The sequence below is a fragment of the Colobus angolensis genome, unplaced genomic scaffold, assembly GCF_000951035.1.
Source record: "Colobus angolensis palliatus isolate OR3802 unplaced genomic scaffold, Cang.pa_1.0 Scaffold135, whole genome shotgun sequence".
Lineage (NCBI taxonomy): Eukaryota > Metazoa > Chordata > Mammalia > Primates > Cercopithecidae > Colobus > Colobus angolensis.
This window is the reverse complement of record NW_012114433.1, coordinates 3223017-3243483: the sequence shown is the minus strand read 5'-3', so window position 1 is coordinate 3243483 and position 20467 is coordinate 3223017. Positions and strand designations below refer to the sequence as shown.

The 20467-nt window shown below is 44.0% G+C and overlaps 1 protein-coding gene across 1 annotated transcript in view; it reads left to right on the top strand.

Moving 5' to 3' along the window:
- USP42 (ubiquitin specific peptidase 42) overlaps positions 1-20467 on the top strand; it is a 46784-nt gene that overhangs the window by 21281 nt on the left and 5036 nt on the right. The window contains exons 3-13 of the mRNA XM_011934405.1: positions 3249-3359; positions 6836-6938; positions 7871-7938; positions 8668-8738; positions 10730-10812; positions 11862-11973; positions 13296-13436; positions 13934-14034; positions 15542-15695; positions 17350-18069; positions 18179-18273. Coding sequence (XP_011789795.1) covers positions 3249-3359; positions 6836-6938; positions 7871-7938; positions 8668-8738; positions 10730-10812; positions 11862-11973; positions 13296-13436; positions 13934-14034; positions 15542-15695; positions 17350-18069; positions 18179-18273 — 1759 coding nt within the window. The remainder of the gene's footprint in view (positions 1-3248; positions 3360-6835; positions 6939-7870; positions 7939-8667; positions 8739-10729; positions 10813-11861; positions 11974-13295; positions 13437-13933; positions 14035-15541; positions 15696-17349; positions 18070-18178; positions 18274-20467) is intronic.

Here is a 20467-nt window from a genome sequence, read left to right as displayed (position 1 = left end):
TGTGCTGTGCCTGAAGTCTGTTGGTTTTACCTTTGTTCCTATATACATGGTGGTTTTTTGTTTTTGTTTTTGTTTGTTTCCTGCGTTTTTTTGAGACCGTGTTTCACTCGGTGGCCCAGGCCGGAGTGCAGTGGTGCAATCTCAGCTCACTGCAACCCTGGCCTCCAGGTTCAAGTGATTCTCCTGTCTCAGCCTCCCGAGTAGCTGGGATCACAGGCATGCACCACCATGCCCAGGTAATTTTTTGTATTTTTTGTAGAGACAGGGTTTCACCATGTTAGCCAGGCTGGTCTGGAACTCCTGACCTCAAATGATCCCCCTGCCTCCCCCTCCCAGAGTGCTGGGATTACAGGCATGAGCCACTGCACCAGCCTATGTAATGTTTTCTTTGTTTGTTTGTTTGTTTTTTGAGATGGAGTTTCGCTCTTTTGCCCAGGCCGGAGTGCAGTAGTGCGATCTTGGCTTACTGCAACCTCTGCCTCCCTGGTTCACGACATTTTCCTGCCTCAGCTTCCTGAGTAGCTGGGACCACAGGCGCCCGCCATCACGCCCGGCTAATTTTTTTTTGTATTTTTAGTAGAGACGGGGTTTCACCGTGTTAGCCAGGATAGTCTTGATCTCCTGACCTTGTGATCTGCCTGCCTTGGCCTCCCAAAGTGCTGGGGTTAACAGGCGTGAGCCACCGCACCCAGCCCAGCCTATGTAATGTTTTTATCTCCAGTGCTTTTAAGATTTTTATCACTGGTTGTAAGCAGTGGGGCTTTGTGTAGTTTTCTTCATGTTTCTACTACTGGAATTTGTTGAGGTTCTTAGATCTGTACATGTATTATTTCTGTCAAATTTTGACAACTTTCAGTGACTTTTGAAAACTTAACTTTTTTGGTGTAAGTTTCCCTTGAATATTAATATAGACTCATGTGAACTGACAGCTCAGTCAGGATATGAAACCGTGCCTCTTCCCAAAAACCTCCCTTGTGCTTTTCCTTTGTAGATAATTGTTATTTCTTGAAATATTTATGCTGTCCTTTTACCTTCAGGCTCTAATGATGTATATCAGGGGCAACGTAAAATTGTCCCATAGCTTACTGGTACTCTGTGTTGTTGTTTTGAGATTTGTTCTTTTTATGTTTTATTATGGATATTTTCTACCCATAATGAGTATCTTCAGGTTCACTAATCTTTTCTTATATGGTGTCTAATCTGTTATTAATCCCATCTGGTGTTTTTGTTATTGTTGTTTGTTTTTGTTTTTTTGAGACAAGGTCTTACTCTGTTGCCCAGGCTGGAGTGCAGTGGCGCTATCACAGCTTACTGCAGCCTCCAACTGCTGGGCTCAGGTGGTCCTCCCATCCCACATCAGCCTCTGGAGTAGCTGAGACTGCAAGCACGTGCCACCACACCTGGCTAATTTTTGTATTTTTAGTAGAGATGGGGTTTTGCTATGTTGCCCAGGCTGGTCTCAAACTCCTGGGCTCAAGCGGTCCGCCTGCCTCAGCCTCCCGAAGTGCTGGGATGACTGGCGTGAGCCACCGCACCTGGTGCATCTGATGTATTTTTCATCCCAGAGATTCTACTGTTCATGTGTATAAGTAGATTTGCATCTATTTCCATGTTTCTTCTTAATGTGTTCTTCCATTTTTCATTTCCTTGAACATAGGAATATATTTGTAATATCTTGTTTAAAGTTATTGTCTTCTGATTATATTTTCTGTGTTATATCTGGGTTTTTTTCTATTTATTTTCTCCTTGTTACTGGTCATTCCTGCATCTTTGCGTGCCTTGTACTGTTTGATTGGGTGCCAGACAGAATGAATTTTATGTTGTTGGGTGCTGAGATTTTTATATTTCTTAAAAAGTATTTTTGAGCTTTATTGCGGGACAAAGTTAATTGGAAATAGTTTGATCCTTTTGTGGTGTTTTAAGCATTATTAGGTACGTCTGGGCAGCCTTTAGTCAGGTAGTTCCTCAGCCTCAGTGCTGTTGACACTTTGGGCAATTCTTTGTTGTGAGGGGCTGTCCTGTGCGTTTGAGGCTGTTTAGCAGCATCCCTGGCATCTGCCCACTAGATGCCGTAGCACCACTTAGCATGTGCTAAGAATGAGTTTTACATTTTTAGAAAGTTGTAAAAAAAGATATGCCATAGAGACCACCATCTGTGTCCAGCAATGCCGGAGTATTTACACAGAGATTATTTTCTTTTTTCTTTTCTTTCTTTGTTTTTTGAGCCAGGGTCTCGCTCTGTTGCCCAGGCTGTAGTGCAGTGGTGTGATCACAGCTCACTGCAGCCTCAACCTCCCTGGGGTCAGGTGATCCTCCTACCTTAGCCTCCTGGGTAGCGGGGATTACAGGCTTATGCCACCACACTGGGCTAATTTTCTTTTTATTTTTTGTAGAGACAGGGTTTGACCATCTTGCCCAGGCTAGTCTCAAACTCTTGGCCCCAAGAGATGCACCCACCTCGGCCTCCCAGAGTGCTGAGATGATAGGCTGAGCCATGGTGCATGGCCTGCACAGTGATGTCTAATCCCTGCTGTGGGAGACATTCTTTTAGCATTTGAGATAAATGGTGGTATGAGGGAAAAAACCTTGCTTTTCCAGTATAGAGAGTAGCTAGGATCACTGGCTTTCAAATTTGAAGGAGTATGATTTGAATCCAATTATGTGTCTGTCACATAATAACTGACATTATGCAAACTTAAACTCTCTGAGCCTTTTTCCTGTCTTGTGAAAGAGAGCTAATATGTACTTATCACTTAGGTTTGTTAGAAAAGTAAATGAGGCCAGGGCGGTGGCTCACACCTGTAATCCCAGTACTTTGGGAGGCCGAGGTGGGCGGATTGCCTGAGGTCAGGAGTTCGAGGCCAGCCTGGCTAACATGAAACCCCATCTCTACTAAAAATACAAAAAAAAATTAGCCGGGCGTGGTGGCCCACACCTGTAGTCCCAGCTACTTGGGAGACTGAGGCAGGCAAATCGCTTGGACCCAGGAGGCAGAGGTTGCTGTGAGCCAAGGTCGTGCCACTGCACTCCAGCCTGGGCAACAGAGTGAAACTCCATCTCAAAAAAAAAAAAAAAAAAAAAAAAGAACAAAGAAAAGTAAATGAAAATGCATAAAAGTAGATAGCTCAAGGCATGCATATAGCAGCTATTATTTCATTTCAGGAAGTGTGCCCCTGATTTGTAATTAGCCTTGATGTGTGTATATAGTTGTATTTTGCTAATTTGGAGGATTATCATCTATCTTTCAGGTCATGCAGAAGGCTTTTGTATGATGTGTACAATGCAAGCACATATTACCCAGGCACTCAGTAATCCTGGGGATGTTATTAAACCAATGTTTGTCATCAATGAGATGCGGCGTAAGTATTAACTATTGTAGTTTTATATTTGTATTTATTACCTATTCTTTTTTTTTTTTTTTTTGAGACAGAGTCTTGCTCTGTCGCCTAGGCTGGAGCGTAGTGGTGCTCTCTCGGCTCACTGCAGCCTCCACCTCCCAGGTTCAAACGATTCTCCTGTCTCAGCCTCTCAAGTAGCTGGGATCACAGGCATGCACCACTATGCCAGGCTAATTTTGTATTTTTAGTACGGATGGGGTTTCTCCATATTGGTCAGGCTGGTCTCGAACTCCTGACCTCAGGTGACCCACCTGCCTCCGCCTCCCAAAGTGCTGGGATTACAGGTGTGAGTCATCACACCCGGCCTATTACCTAGTTATTCTTAATGTCCAACTGGTGAAGAACCGAACCCCTCATGTATTAGAAAGCAATTATATTTTGTCATGCGTGGCTGTGTCTTTAATAACAAATTTTTAATAAAGCATTTGCTATATAAACACATTTTGAAACTTTAAAGCAAAAGATGACAATATATTAAAGACTATTCAATTGAACAAATGTTAAACTATTAAAAATCAATGTGTTAAAATAATTGGTAAGTTTTATAGTGTTTTTGCTGTGACACTTGGATTTCTATGCTGAGTAATACTAATTCTGATATTGTCTCACAGGTTTTTGTAAACAGTTTTTAGTTAGTTTCAGTTTGGTGAATGATTATTATACTATGCACAGTGACAGAAATTGTCAAAATAAAGTTAATTAGGCTACTCTGGACACACTGCCTGTGGATTAGCCCTGCTCTGCAAGCAGCAGTAAAAATAAATAAGAAATAAATAAGGTTAATTCTCTTTTTTCTTTTGTTTTGTTTTGTTTTGTTTTTTTTAAGTGAGACTGTGTCTCACTATTTTGCCCAGGTGACTCTTGAACTCCTGGCTCAAGTGATCCTCCTGCCCTAGTTGAGTAGCTGGGATTACAGATGTGCTCCACTGTGCCCAACTTAATTACAGTCTTAAAAGAATATATACTCAGAGCTTAGCAAATTTGTGGATAAATTTTACTTTTTTCTATTTAATTTTTAAATTTTAAATGGATAGGTGCATGAAATTTTCTTACATACTTTCTGTGTGTTTTTGCAGTACACTTTTACATCATGTTAATTAACTGAGTTGGAATAAAAAATACATACAAACAAAACTATAACTCAATCTGGCATCTAACTGGGTAATTATAGGGATGTGAAATTATACAGTAACAAACTGTAATCTTTTTGCCTAGAAAGCCACTGAAGATTAAAGAGGTCTTATATTGGTCCTTGGCATTATTGATAGACCACAACAGACAAGCCAAAAACCTTTGAAATATTGTTGAAGCCTGGCAAAATTTAGCCAGGGAGGTTTAGATTGTTTATACATGTATGCATTCATTCATTCATTTATTCCTTCATTTGAGACAGAGTCTTGCTCTGTCGCCCTACCTGGAGTGCAGTGGCACGAGGCTCACTACAACCTCTGCCCCTCGGGTTCAAGTGATTCTCCTGCCTCAGCTTCCCAAGTAGCTGGGATTACAGGTGTGCACCACCACACCTGGCTAATTTTGTAGTTTTAGTGGAGACGAGGTTTCACCTTGTTGGCCAGGCTGGTCTTGAACTCTTGACCTCAGGTGATCCACCCACATTGGCCTCCCAAAGTGCAGGGATTACAGACGTGAGCCACCGTGCCTGGCTAATAATACATATATTTATTTATTTGTTTTTATTTATTTATTTTTGAGATGGAGTCTCGCTCTGTCGCCCAGGCTGGAGTACAGTGGTGCGATCTTGGCTCACTGCAACCTCCGCCTGCCGGGTTCCAGCGATTCTCCAGCGTCAGCCTCCTGAGTAGCTGAGACTACAGGTGTGTGCCACTGCGCCCGGCTAATTTTGTGTATTTTTAGTAGAGACGGAGTTCCACCATGTTAGCCAGGATGGCCTCGATATCCTGACCTCATGATTCACCCGCCTCTGCCTCCCAAAGTGCTAGGATTACAGGCGTGAGCCACCACTCCTGACCGCATATATTTATTTTTATACATACTTATATAGCAGGCATGACTAACATTTTTAAACCTAGTCTTTTAAGAAAATGTCATTTGCTCTGTGTGTGTGTGTATATGTGTGTATCCACTGATACACACATGGTTAAATCATGAAGTTGTCAGGTTTGTAGGTCTAAACTGGTGGAGTGTTGGCAGTTTCATATGATTTAAGCTGGAACATTTTATACCTTCATACACATGTAAAATTCAGTATATATGTTTTAGTGTGATGTTGCTTATACTTTTGTGTTAATTTTTATTGTAATTTTAAAAATAATTTGGGGCCGGGCGCGGTGGCTCAAGCCTGTAATCCCAGCACTTTGGGAGGCCGAGACAGGCGGATCACGAGGTCAGGAGATCGAGACCATCCTGGCTAACGCGGTGAAACCCTGTCTCTACTAAAAATACAAAAAACCTAGCCGGGCGAGGTGGCAGGCGCCTGTAGTCCCAGCTACTCGGGAGGCTGAGGCAGGAGAATGGCGTAAACCCGGGAGGCAGAGCTTGCAGTGAGCTGAGATCCAGCCACTGTGCTCTAGCCTGGGCGACAGAGCGAGACTCCGTCTCAAAAAAAAAAAAAAAATAAAAATAATAATAATAATAATAATTTGGTTTTGTAGCTGTGTAATCAATTAGAAACAGGACTGAAATGTTTCTCTGCACCTGCAAATATAATTTCTTCTGTGGGTCATTGGGATAGAATTAGACAGGTTGGGATATTTATGTTTTGAATGGATTCTCTATTATAGAGATGTAGCACCAATTTAAAATCACCAACATAGCATTTTGGACAAACTTGAGACAAAACAGCCAGTTTATTCAAGTGTAACTTTATTAACTTGCTAAAAACATGAGTCACTCTGTAGCTACTCTGTAGACTCTCAGAAACTCTAGCTGCTGTGGACTTTTAATGGTGTAAAGCAGGGGTCCCTAACCCCTGGGCTGTGGACTGGTACCTGATGTGGCCTGTTGGGAACTGAGCCTCACAGCAGGACATGAGCAGCAGGTGAGCATTCCCGCCTGAGCTCTGCCTCCTGTCACATCAGTGACTGTGTTAGATTCTCATAGCAGCACGAACCCTGTTGTGAACTGTACATGCATAGGATCCAGGTTGCACGCTCCTTAGGAGAATCTCGTGCCTGATGATCTGAGCTGGAACAGTTTCATCCCAACCCCCTCTTTTGGTCTGTGAAAAAATTGCCTTCCATGAAACCAGTCCCTGGTGCCGAAACAGTTGGGGATTCTGGTCTAAAGGGCCTGATCCTGCTTATAGCTTATGTTAGTGACTTACGTTAGTGCTATTTCCTCATAAAGTAAGTATTTGGGAGTTTTCCAACCAACATATTATTGTAAGATATATTTTGGGGTGTACAACTTAGGCTTATTATGTGTGATGATAAAACCTTGTCTTTACTGAAATTTTACAGGTATAGCTAGGCACTTCCGTTTTGGAAACCAAGAAGATGCCCATGAATTCCTTCAATACACTGTTGATGCTATGCAAAAAGCATGCTTGAATGGCAGCAATAAGTAAGTACAACAAAGCGCCAGCCATTTCTTCATTTGAGATCTCCAGGTGTAATTTATTCTTATCAGAATTCATTTTCACCTTTTTTGTTGGAAGCACACAGAAGTATGTTCACTTTACCTTTTGGCTTTGCTCTGCCTCTTCCTTAGGTGATGTGCATTAGTTTTAAATGGTTGACATTTACAGATGTATCTTACTGTAACAGTTTGAGTTTGCTCAGTCATAGATGTCAGGAAATAAACATTGGTCTTGCAGCTGTTTAATTTCTGATTATCAGCAGACGTCTGCAAATCTCAAACTAGCTGCTTCTCCTTTTTAGTTGTGCCTGACGTATTCTTTTCTCTGCTGCCCTCCAACCTGTATTTATTTCCTGAACCCCCACCCCAATCAGTTACTGATTCCTGTAGCTTGTTCCTTAAAATCTAAACTCAAGAGGAAGAACGAGGAGATAGTTCGATAATGCATCCTAAGCCGCTTGGTGCTGTCTGAGCACACCTGGTAGATCTCCCGCTGCATTCTCCCTGCCCCAGCACCGCCCTGTCTAGGCCCTCATCGTCTGGGTGGTGACAGACTTGGGTCAGAGGAAGACTCTTTGCCTTTTCCGCCTGCGCTCCCTTTCCTCCTGCACAGGCCGCAGCCCCCGGAGGCTGCCGTCTTCCTGCTTCGGGACCAGACTCCTGCCTTGCTTCCCAAGTCCCTTCTTGACAGACACAGCTCCCACAGCTCTGCCTCTCCTCCCACTACTCCCAGACCTCCCTGTGTTCTGGCCAGGCAGGGATGCTCTTGGGCTGCCACACGTGCCATCCTTTTATTTTCCATGGCTGTCCTGTTAGAATTCTTGATCTTTGTAAGCTCACATGTGTTTGAAATCTGGTCACAGCATCTGGAGTTTTTGCAAAGCTCTTCTCCCATGTCACTGTTTGATGTTTTTCAGATTAGACAGACACACCCAGGCCACCACTCTTGTTTGTCAGATATTTGGAGGATACCTAAGATCTAGAGGTAAGCTTTTGCTTGTAAGTTGATAAAATGATACACGCATGTGGTTAAAAAATGGTAAAAGTAGGACAGTGTTAGTCCTGCTAGGAAGGAAGGAAAAGTACTTCTCTCCAGCCCAGATTCTCATTTCTTTTACCCAAAGGCAACCCCGGTGCCAGGTTGTAGTAAATCATTCTGGTAGTTTCCTGTGCATACTGTGTTCACTGGTAGTTTCCTGTGCATACTGTGTGCACTGCTTCCATTTGTCTCTTCGTATTAGCAGTCTTTTACATTTCAGCACACAGGCCTAACAGCCTTCGACAGTTGGAGTAGTGTTCCTTTGATTTTAGTCCCCTAGCGATGGGGATTTAGGTTATTTGTGTTTTGTTGTCCATGGAGCATCCATACACATATGCTTTCTGTCTGGGTAAAAGTATATATGTAGGATGAATTCTTAGTATTAGAATTTCTGGATCACAGGGAGTGTGTATTATAAATTTTAATTCTGTCAGCTTGTCCTTCTAAAAGGTTATACCAGTTTTGATTCTAACCAATAGTATATGAGGGTCAAATTCATTACACTTTCCACCCATATTATGAGTAGTATTAATTTAAAACTTGTTTTTGTTCAATTGATAGAAAAATTACAGTTAAAAAATTTTAAATTTCAAAATTGTATTTCGTCATTTCAATAGTTGATGTTGCTGTAATGATTATACTTTGCTCATCTTTTGCATTTTATTTTTATTTCAGTCAAATGTTTAAATTGCAAGGGCGTTTCAGATACTTTTGATCCATATCTTGATATAACATTGGAGATAAAGGTAAATTTCATAATTATGTGAGTAATTACATTTTTAAAATAAGTCATGTAACTATTTATAGTTCATTTGTAATTTAGACTACTTGTTAGAGAATATAAATTGAAAAATTCAGTATGCTAAGATTTCATTTGGAGGGATTATTCAAGCTGTGTAGTAAGCATCATGAAAAAGCTTTTAAAAGTTTTTTGTATTACTCTTTGAATTTTCTTTTTCTTTTTCTTTGTCTTTTTCTTTTCTTTTTTTTTTTTTTGAGACAGAATCGCACTCTGTCGCCCAGGCTGGAATACAGTGGCGTGATTTCGGCTCACTGCAACCTCTGCCTCCAGGGTTCAAGTGATTGATTCTTCTGCCTCAGCCTCCCGAGTAGCTGGGACTATAGGCACACGCCACCATGCCCAGCTAATTTTTGTATTTTTAGTAGAGATGGAGTTTTACCTATTGGCCAGGATGGTCTCGAACTCTTGACCTCGTGATCTGCCCACCTCCCAAAGTGCTGGGATTATAGTTATGAGCCACTGTGCCCGGCCTGAATTTTCATTTAATATCTTAATAAAACTAGATTTTCTGTATTAGCCAAATATAGATGGTTATTATTCCTTTTTTTTTTTTGAGACGGAGTCTTGCTCCGGCACCCAGGCTGGAGTGCAGTGGCGCAATATCAGCTCACTGCAACCTCCGCCTCCGGGGTTCAAGCATTTCCCCTGTCTCAGCCTCTCGAGTAGCTGGGACTACAGCCACTGTGCCCAGCCTGCCTCTTGCATTTTCTGAATTCCTATTTTTTTTTTGTTCTTGAGCTTGCATTTTTCTGGTTACAGATGTAATACATGCTTATGATAAAAATGAGTAACATTGCAGATATATGTAAAATGCTATCCCTCCGAATGCATTCTTTTTAACAGTTTGATATGTGCTGCTCCAGAATGTACTGTTCACTTTTTATATAAACGGGATTGTGTCTGATGTCTGTCTGGCTACTCACTGTTTCATGTAATTCTGTTGGAGACCTTTCTGTGTGAGTGTGCTGTCTGGGCAGTGTGTGGTGCAGTGAATGGATAGACTAATTCCTATGCCAAATTCCTTGCTGGTGGATATTTGGTTTGATTCCAGTTTTATGCAGTTTTAAGTAATGCTGCGATGAGCATCCTCTTGTGTTTTTGTTAACTTTAATCTGCTCATTTTTAATGGGAGGGGATATAATTTGGTGTTTAGATATAGAAAAGTGAACATCATACTACTAAAGGAAAATTTTCTTCTTTTTTTTTTTTTTTTTTTGAGACAGAGTCTTGCTGTGTTGCCCAGGCTAGAGTACAGTGGCTCGATCTCGGCTCACTGCAGCCTCCACCTCCTGGTGTCAAGCAGTTCTCCTGTCTCAGCCTCCCAATTAGCTGGGACTACAGGTGCGTGCCACCATGCCCTGCTAATTTTTTGTATTTTTAGTAGAGACGGGGTTTCACCATGTTAGCCGGGATGGTCTCGATCTCCTGACCTCGTGATCTGCCCACCTCGGCCTCCCAAAGTGTTGGCATTACAGGCGTGAGCCATCCTGGAAAATTTTCTTTTTTTTTTTTTTTTTTTGGAAAATTTTCTTTTTACATAAAACGTCTTATTTACTTTTATATCTTTGAGTCTTCTGTTCTTTCTTTTAAAAAGTAAGGGGCATGGCAGGGGATGATGGCTCATACCTGTAATCCTAACAGTTTGGGAGGTCGAGGTGAGAGGATCACTTGAGCCCAGGAGTTTGAGACCAGCCTGGGGAATGTAGCGAGACCCCTGTCTCTACAAAAAAATGAAAATTTTAGCTGGGCATGGTGGCCATGCCCGTGGTGTTAGCTGTTCGGAAAGCTGAGGTGAGAGGATTGCTTGAGCCCAGGAGGTCGAGGCTGCAGTGAGCTGTAATTGTGCCACTGCACTCCAGTCTGGGCGGCAGAGCGAGACCCAGACACAAGTGGCGGTGTGTGGTGATGTGGTGCTTGTGCCTCTTCTCTTTCCAGGCTGCTCAGAGTGTTAACAAGGCGTTGGAGCAGTTTGTGAAGCCAGAACAGCTTGATGGAGAAAACTCATACAAGTGCAGCAAGTACGCTGGGTGATGACTTGGTTCTTGATGCTGGCTGCTCCAGTGGGGGTGGCCGGCAGGCTTGGTTGGAGAGAGTTTGGTGCGTCTAGGTTGCTTGAGTTTCTGATACCCTCTGGAAGACACTGGGTCCCTGTCATCCAAAGGCCAGAGCCCAGAATGTCTTGATGTGTGCATTTCTGCAAGACGCGCAGCTCTGTGCCCGTGAAAACCTGGGGCATGACATTGGGCAGATTTTGTGGGAGGAGAGAGGTAAAACTGTCTTTGCTCCCCTGGCAGTGCTGCTTCAGGTGTGGCTGGGCACCCCCTGTCTGCCGAATAGCATTTTCTTTGACTTTCTTATGATAAGAGGGCTGCTGTCGGGTGGGGAGTCACTTTCTTCTGGGATAGCTAGGCTCCTTCTCTCTTAGGGAGCGTTCCCAGGGATAGCATTTGCTGGAAAACTCTAATTTTGATTATTCGTTAATATGTTTCCCCATGAAGTCAGGAGTGCCTATTTTAAGAATGCTCTTCCATATGTTTTTAAGTAGATTTCCACTTCGTGGTCAGGTAATATGAGTAATTTTTTTAATCAAATCTTCAAGACCAGAGGGATTTTGCCTTTGTTTTAAATTCTACAGACATTTCTAATATTTATTTTTATTATTTTTGTTTCTGGTTAGGGCTTTCTTTTCATATAATAATATTATTTTTAAATTAGATGAATTTAAGACATATTTTCACATAATTATACCAGTCTGAACATGTTCATTTTTCAGTTTCTTTTGAATTGAGAGAAAGTTGTGTTAACCTAATTTTAACATTATTGGTGGCACACATGGCTTGGTTCTTCAGAATTGTCCTAACTTCCTTTCCCTTCACGCTAAGTAAGCAGTTCCCCCTATATTTTTAATGTTAATATTTTCACTGTTGGTTGAAGACTGGTGTTTCTCATCCACTGTCCTTTTTGGAACCTTAATGTGGAATGTTTGAGAATGATAACAAAGACCAAAATACCAAAAATTGTGTGTATATATTCGTCTCCTTAAACTTTTGTTTCTGTTTATTTCAAGGTGTAAAAAGATGGTTCCAGCTTCAAAGAGGTTCACTATCCATAGATCCTCTAATGTTCTTACACTTTCTCTGAAACGTTTTGCAAATTTTACTGGTGGAAAAATTGCTAAGGTATGTGGATGATGTCATTAATCATCTTTTGTGTCGAGCCTCTCAAGGCTTACGTGTCTGTAGCTATTAAGGATTAAGGACTTGACTTTCTCATGACAAAATTGTTAACTATTACCTACATTTGGGCTTCATTGTCCATTTTGTTGGTACCCATGGTTATGAGGGATACAGGGAGAGCCTGTATAATCTGAAATCCAAAGAGGACTTCCTGCTAGACCCTGCCACCTTTTCACCAGAGTTCATTTTGTCTTGTGTGTTTGTTTTCTGATTGGTAGTACACTGAATTTTCCCATTTTCTTCCCACTTTCTGAAGATTGAAAGTGGTCAAAAACTAAATAACGTGCAAGAGAAATAAACTATCCATTCCCGAATTATTAAAATTAAATAATCGGCCGAGTGTGGTGGCTCATACCTGTAATGCCAGCACTTTAGAAGGCCTAGTCAGGCATATCACTTGAAGCCAGGAGTTTGAGACCACTCTGGCCAACGTGGCAAAGCCTTTTTCTACTAAAAATACTAACATTAGCTGGGTGTGGTGGCAGGCACTTGTAATCCCAGCTACTCGGGAGGCTGAGGCAGCAGAATCGCTTGAACTTAGGAGGCAGAGGTTGCAGTGGGCCGAGATTGTGCCACTGCACTCCAGCCTGGGCTATAGTCAAATTCTGTCTCAAAAAAAAAATAAAAGTAATGATTAATGTTGAGAGTTGTCATTTTGTTACTCTGTCCTTTGATGGATTTGAAGAATTCACTTAATGTAGATCTTGACTTGTTAAAAGAAAATAATAAATGCAGCAGGATTGCCTTAAATACACTGAGATTCAGCTGTCCTTCTGGTTAACCATGCCCTTTCGAAGGTGGCTAGCCCAGGCGCAGGGACTCACGCCTGTAATTTTAGCACTTTGGGAGGTCAAGGCAGGTGGATCACGAGGTCGGGAGTTCAAGACCAGCCTGGCCAAGATGGTGAAACCCCATCTCTACTAAAAATACAAAAATTAGCTGGGTGTGGTAGTGCACCTGTAATCCAAGCTACTCGGGAGGCTGAGGCAGGACAATCACTTGAACCCAGGAGGCAGAGCTTCCAGTGAGCCGAGATCATGCCTCTGCACTCCAGCCTGGGTGATAGAGTGACACGCCGTCTCAAAAAAAAAAAAAGGTGGCTAAATGCATTAGGTTTTTTAAATGCATTAGGTTTTTCTAGAACATCACAGGACTCAGGTGTTCTGTGGGTCTCCCGTCCTAGGGAGCTCTAAATACGCTCTACCTGAATATGTGGAATGATGTGTGCCCTCAGAAATGTTTCTCCTTTTTCCATTTCTGTTTAGGATGTGAAATACCCTGAGTATCTTGATATTCGGCCATATATGTCTCAACCCAACGGAGAGCCGATTGTTTACGTCTTGTATGCAGTGCTGGTCCACACTGGTTTTAATTGCCATGCTGGCCATTACTTCTGCTACATAAAAGTAAGCTGTGCAGATTTGCTATTAACTATTGTTACATACATGCTGTAAGACAGCAGTAGCATTCTTGAGGTAGGGAGAGGTGGAACTTCTACAGTTAAAATGTGAATACCTGTTGTAAAAATATTTCTCTTGACCAGGTGCAGTGGCTTACTCCTTTAATCCCTGCACTTTGGGAGGCTGAGGCTGGGGGATCACTTGAGGTCAGGAGTTGGAGACCAACCTGGGCAACATGGTGAAACCCCGCCTCTATTAAAAATACAAAAAATTATCTGAGTGTGGTGGCACCTGCCAGTAATCCCAGCTGCTCTGGAGGCTGAGGCAGGAGAACTGCTTGAACCCAGGAGGGGGAGATTGCAAGGTCACGCCACTGTACACCAGCCTCGGTGACAGAGTGAGACTCCATCTCAAAAAAAAATAAAAAGAAAAAAAATTTCTCTTGACTGTGTTCCACATTTAATTAAATCTAATCTCTGTCTTTTATTGGCCCTCATTTACAGGCTAGCAATGGCCTCTGGTATCAAATGAATGACTCCATTGTGTCTACCAGTGATATTAGATCGGTACTCAGCCAACAAGCCTATGTGCTCTTTTATATCAGGTATTGTCATGAAAACAAACTGCCAAATTTTCTGGTATGTTATTTTTTCTTGTCTTATCAACATATTTAAATTCAATATTCAGTGTGTTTTTTTAAAAAAAAACTTAAAGATCTTTAAGCTTAAAGATCACTTCTAGCCTGGGCATGGTGCCTCATGCCTATAATCCTAGCACTTTGGGCAGCCAAGATAGAAGGATCACTTGAGCCCAGGAGTTCAAGACCAACCAGCCTGGGCAACATAGTGAGGCCACATCTCTACAAAATACGAAAAAATTAGCCAGGTGTGGTGTTGTGGGCCTGTGGTCTCATCTGCTCGGGAAGTTGAGGTGGGAGGATCACTTGAGTCTGGGGAGGCTGAGTCTGCAGTAAGCCATGATTGGGCCACTGCATTCCAGCCTGAGTAACAGAGCAAGACTCTGTCTCAAAAAAACAAAACCAAAAACTGTCAACTCTGCCGTGTGCTTGGAGAGTAAGAAAGGTAGTGTCTGAGCAGGATGATGAGTTTGCTCCGCATCGCACTCTGTGGCCGTGAGCGCTGAAGGTGCAGCTGCAGGGAGAGGGGGTAGCTGAGGAGGGTGGGCTTCTGCTGCAGGCAGCAATGGAGTGGACCAGGAGCCACAGGACAGTGAGTGGAGACCTCGGAAAGGGGCGTCTGAGTACCTGGCGTGGTCACAGCCAGCGCCTCCCAACCTGGAGCACAGGTCAGTTGCCTTCCAGGCCAAGGCCAGGGCCCGTGGCCAGCTCTGTCCTGTTGTGGCTGCATATACTTTTCGCTCACTCACTCACTCACTCCACTTTTGGAAAAAATGTTTGATAGCTGAAAATTAAGAATATCCTCAAATGTCTAACTGGCAGAGTGCTCATGTCTGCACGTTGAAATATTAAACACTGGCATTGGATTTCGGCAGTTGGGCTGAAGCACAGATGACAATCAGAGGAGGCCTCAGGCCAAGATGAGGGGTAGAATTTTGTTTCTGACTTTTTTGGACACTATAGATACTCTACAGTGGCATATATTTATAATTAGAAAAATATAAGCCTGGGCAACAACGTGAGACCCCATCTCTACAGAAAATAAAAAAATTAGCCAGCTGTGGTGGTGCATGTCTGTGGTCCCAGCTACTCAGGAGGCTGAGGCAGGAGGGCAAGGCCACAGTGAGCAATAACTGTTCCACTGCAGTCCAGCCTGGGCAACATAGCAAGACCCTGTCTCAAAAAAAGGAAAATATGAATAAACAGAAAAAAAAACCTTTCAGATGAAATAGCATCTTCAGAATACACAGTTTACAAAGCCTCATTTACCCAGTTATCCTTGTTGTCTCCTGATCTGAGTGCCTGACGTTAGCCTGAAGGAAAGGATGTGTATAGCTCCATATGGTGTAGCATAAACATGCTATTTTTTTCATCAGTTTTCTGCCTGAGGGGTTAAATGCTGTTGAATTTATAAATGAATCTCTCCTAAGGAGGTATCCTGTGTCACCCTAAGTATCACTCTCCTTGTCTCCAGGTCTCATGATGTGAAAAATGGAGGTGAACTTACTCATCCCACCCATAGCCCCGGCCAGTCCTCTCCCCGCCCTGTCATCAGTCAGCGGGTTGTCACCAACAAACAGGCTGCGCCAGGGTTTATCGGACCACAGCTTCCCTCTCACATGATAAAGGTAACAGTCCATAGGGAGAAGAACATTTTTATGTTAATTTTTAAAATGTAACTTCAGATTCTCAAGTTCAATTGTAGTGATTCTGTGTCCTCAAATACATCTGAATGTCTTCTCACAGTTTAATCAAACCCTCTTACACAGTATTTCAAATATACAGAAAACAGCCGGGTGCAGTGGCTCACGTTTGTAATCCCAGCACTTTGGGAGGCCGAGACAGGTGGATCACTTGAGCTCAGTAGTTTGAGACCAGCCTGGGCAACAGGGTGAAACCCCGTCTCCACAAAAACTACAAAAATCAGCGGGTATGGTGGTGTGTGCTGTGGTCCCAGCTGCTCGGGAGGCTGAGGCAGGAGGATCACTTGAGTCCAGGAGGCAGAGGTTGCAGTGAGCTGAGATTGCATCACTGCATTCCAGCCTGGGCAACAGAGTGAGACCCCGTCTCCAAAAGAACCCTCCGAAAAAACAAAAACCCCAAAATACACAGCATACCGCACCAGTGGGGAGGAAAGAGGAAAGCCTGGGTGTCAGCATCCTTACATTCTAGGTCCCCTCTGGACTTCCATTCTTAATTCCTCTTGGACTCCAGGAAAGCGATCTGTTTACAACAACACATTAGGTCCATTTCGTCATTTCAGGGGTGTGGTGTTTCTGGCTGCTGTCCCCCGGGTTTGATTTTACTCCCTGTTGGTCCCGTCGGGGCGAACAGTAGTGAGCTAGTGTCACAGGGAACACAGAATTCCAGAGTGGGGGCCTCATCTGGGCTGTGGCATCTTCACAGCTTTTCGGCTTGAGTATGTTTTGGATGATCACATACACTGTCTAGCTGTGTGCTTTATTTTATGGACATCAGGCAGTATTTGAGGTATAACAGAGTCACACATCAAATGCCCAGTGGGCTCCCCTATTGGGCTCTGCTGCAGAGTAACATCAGGACTCTGGCAAACAGGAGGGCATGTGCCCTGTAGGAAGGGGTGGTTGGCATTGCTTTTCCAGACTGTTTTTGTTTTTACCATGAAGCTTTCCAGTGTTAAGATGGCAGCTAATTCAGGTATTTGAGAAGGCACCGTGAAGGCCACACATGATCTATTAACTGGCATTCAGGCCTGTGCCTCCATGGGGATGCAGCAGCCATGGTGGGAACCTGCAGCGAATGTATTACTGCATGAGGAGAATGTGGAGACATTATGGGGCAGTGGTGGGGGTCATGGCTGAGCGAGCAGCGGCTGAAGCAGCCCCTACTCTCTGCCCATGTGACCGTCTCCTTTGCTCCGAGGCCAGGGTGATTCCTCCTTCCTGGCACTCTGCAGCGGTGAGCTCCCAGGAAACCCAACCAGGGAGCAGGTGTGTGACTCCATGCCACAGGCCTGCTGATTTTGATCAGATCTGCAACAGAAAGAGTTTGGTCTGAGGATTGTATCCTGTGAAACATGTATGTCCTGTTTGTTGATTTATTGCCAGAAAACTAGGGCCTGTAGAAAGTATGCGTGGGTAGGAGGGATTGAGAAAAACAGAGAACATTTCCAGGTGTATGAAACTTGTTAGTCCTGAAAAAAAAAAAAAAGCAAAATGGGAAGGACCCATTAGCCAAAATGGGTTGTGTTTCTGTGACCATGTTTCTGGAGCTCTGACTGGCTGGTGCTTTTCTTACTTCCAGAATCCACCTCACTTAAATGGGACTGGACCATTGAAAGACACACCAAGCAGTTCCATGTCAAGTCCTAACGGGAATTCCAGTGTCAACAGGGCTAGTCCTGTTAATGCTTCAGCTTCTGTCCAAAACTGGTCAGTTAATAGGTCTTCAGTGATCCCAGAACATCCTAAGAAACAAAAAATTACAATCAGTATTCACAACAAGTTGCCTGTTCGCCAGTGTCAGTCTCAGCCTAACCTTCATAGCAATTCTTTGGAGAACGCTACCAAGCCCGTTCCCTCTTCTACCATTACCAATTCTGCAGTACAGTCTACCTCGAACGCATCCACGATGTCAGTTTCTAGTAAAGTAACAAAACCGATCCCCCACAGCGAATCCTGTTCCCAGCCCGTGATGAATGGCAAATCCAAGCTGAACTCCAGCGTGCTAGTCCCCTATGGCGCCGAGTCCTCTGAGGACTCCGACGAGGAGTCGAAGGGGCTGGGCAAGGAGAATGGGATTGGTACGATTGCGAGCTCCCACTCTCCCGGCCGAGATGCCGAAGATGAGGAGGCTGCTCCGCACGAGCTCCAAGAACCCATGACCCTAAACGGTGCTAATAGTGCAGACAGCGACAGTGACCCAAAAGAAAATGGCCTGCTGCCCGATGGTGCCAGCTGCCAAGGCCAGCCTGCCCTGCACTCAGAAAATCCCTTTGCTAAGGCAAACGGTCTTCCTGGAAAGGTGAGTGTGCCTCGGGGTCTTCAGCCTTGTTTGTGGCGGTTCCCTTGGCTGGATTTCAGGAGGCATGGAGCTGGCGACTGAAGCTGAAATATTTTTGTTTTTATTGCAGTTGATGCCTGCTCCTTTGCCGTCTCTCCCAGAAGACAAAATCTTAGAGACCTTCAAGCTTAGCAACAAACTGAAAGGCTCGACAGATGAAATGAGGTAACGCAAGAGTAAATCTGAGGCATGTGTGGCAGCATAGTGGGAAATCCAGTGGCCTGCAGATGTATCAGTATAGGAATGCTGTAGAAATTTTATAGTGAATGTTTTGAATCCTAGAATGATTTGAATTATGACGTATAGGATTTATTAACTTGCCTTTTAGAAGAGTAAAGAAAAAATGTGGCATACAGGACAGAGTCCACGGAAACTTAATGTACTCACCATGCTATTTCTCCTCCTGCGTGGCCACCTCTCTCTGGTTAGCAGTGTTACTGGCACACCTTCAAGCGCCATGTCATTTCATCTTTCTCATGAAGAATGATTATGGGAGGGTGTGCTGAGGGTCTAGGCCAGGGCTCTCAGTCCTGTCAAGGAGCACATACAGTCAACCGTCCATTCACAACAGGACGTCCATTCACAACCGTCCATTCACAACAACCATGTGGTTGTCATGTCAGCACCACAGTGGGTCACACAGACCGAGATGGTGTGGCCTGCTGCTCCTGGGCCACAAACCTGCACAACCTGTGACTGCACTGGATCCTGTAGGCAGCTGTAACACAGTGGTATTTGTGTATCTAAACATAGAAAAGGGACAGTAAAAATACGGTATAAAAGGAAAACTGGCACACCCGTACGGACACTTACCATGAATGGAGCTGGCAGGACTGGAGGGTGCTGTGGGTGAGCCAGTGAGTGAGCGAGTGCTGAGTGAATGTGGGGCCTGGGACTGTGCACTACTGTAGACTCTAGAAACACTGCACACTTCGGCTACACTCAATTTGTTTAAAAAATTGATTTCTTCAATAGTAAACACCTTTGCTTACTGTAACTTTGTTACTTTATAAACTTTTAATTTTAAACTCTTTGACTCTTTTGGAATAATACGTAGCTTAAAACACAAACACTATACAGCTGTACAAAAATAACTTTGTTTGTTTGTTTGAGATGGAGTCTTGCTCTGTCACCAGGCTGGAGTTCAGTGGTACGATCTCAGCTCACTACAGCCTCCGCCTCCGGGTTCAAGCAATTCTCCTGCCTCAGCCTCCCGAGTAGTGGGGACTACAGGCATGCACCACCACGCCCAGCTACAAGAATAGGTTCTTTATATCCATATTGATAAGCTTTTTTCTACTTGTAAATTTTAAAACTTTTTTTTGAGACAGAGTCTCGCTCTGTGCCCCAGGCTGTTGCAGTGGCACAATCTCGGCTCACTGCAAGCTCTGCCTCCCAGGTTCACGCCATTCGCCTGCCTCAGCCTCCTGAGTAGCTGGGACTACAGGCGCCCGCCACCGCACCCAGCTGATTTTTTGTATTTTTAATAGAGACGGGGTTTCACTGTGGTCTCGATCTCCTGACCTTGTGATCCGCCCGCCTCGGCCTCCCAAAGTGCTGGGATTACAGGTGTGAGCCACCGTGCTCAGCCAATTTTAAAACTTTCTTGTGAAGACACACACACACATTAGCCCAGGGTCACAGGATCAGTGTCATCCGTATCACTGACTTCTGCCTCCACATCCTGCCCTACGGGAAGGTCTCGAGGGGCAGTAACACCCATGGAGCTGTCATCTCCTGTGACAACAATGCCTTCTCCTGGAGACCTCCTGAAGGACCTGCCTGAGGCTGTTTTACAGTTACCTTATGTTTTGTAAGAAAAAGGAGCACACACTAAGATAATCATAAAAAGTACAGTTAGTAAATACATAAGCCAGTAACAGTCATTTTTTTTGTTTTTGTTTTTGAAATGGAGTCGTCTCTGTCGCCCAGGCTGGAGTGCGGTAGCGAGATCTCGGCTCACTGCAGCCTCCGCCTCCTGGGTTCAAGCGATTCTCCTGACTCAGCCTCCTGAGTAGCTGGGATTACAGGCGTGCACGAACCCACCCAGCTAATTTTTTTTTTGTACTTTTCGTAGAGACAGGGTTTCACCATGTTTTCCAGGGTGGTCTCAAACTCCTGACCTCAACTCATCCACCGGACGTAGCCTCCCAAAGTGCTGGGATTCCAGGCGTGAGCCACCGCGCCCGGCCAGCAGAGTCGTTTATTACCGTTACCATCTATTATGTACTAATTGTATATGCTAGACTTTCATGGGACTGGCAGTGCAGTGGGTTTATTTACACCAGCATCACCACACTCATGAGTCATGTGTTGCCCTTGGACTGTTACAGTGATGGGAGTTTTCAGCTCTGTTGTG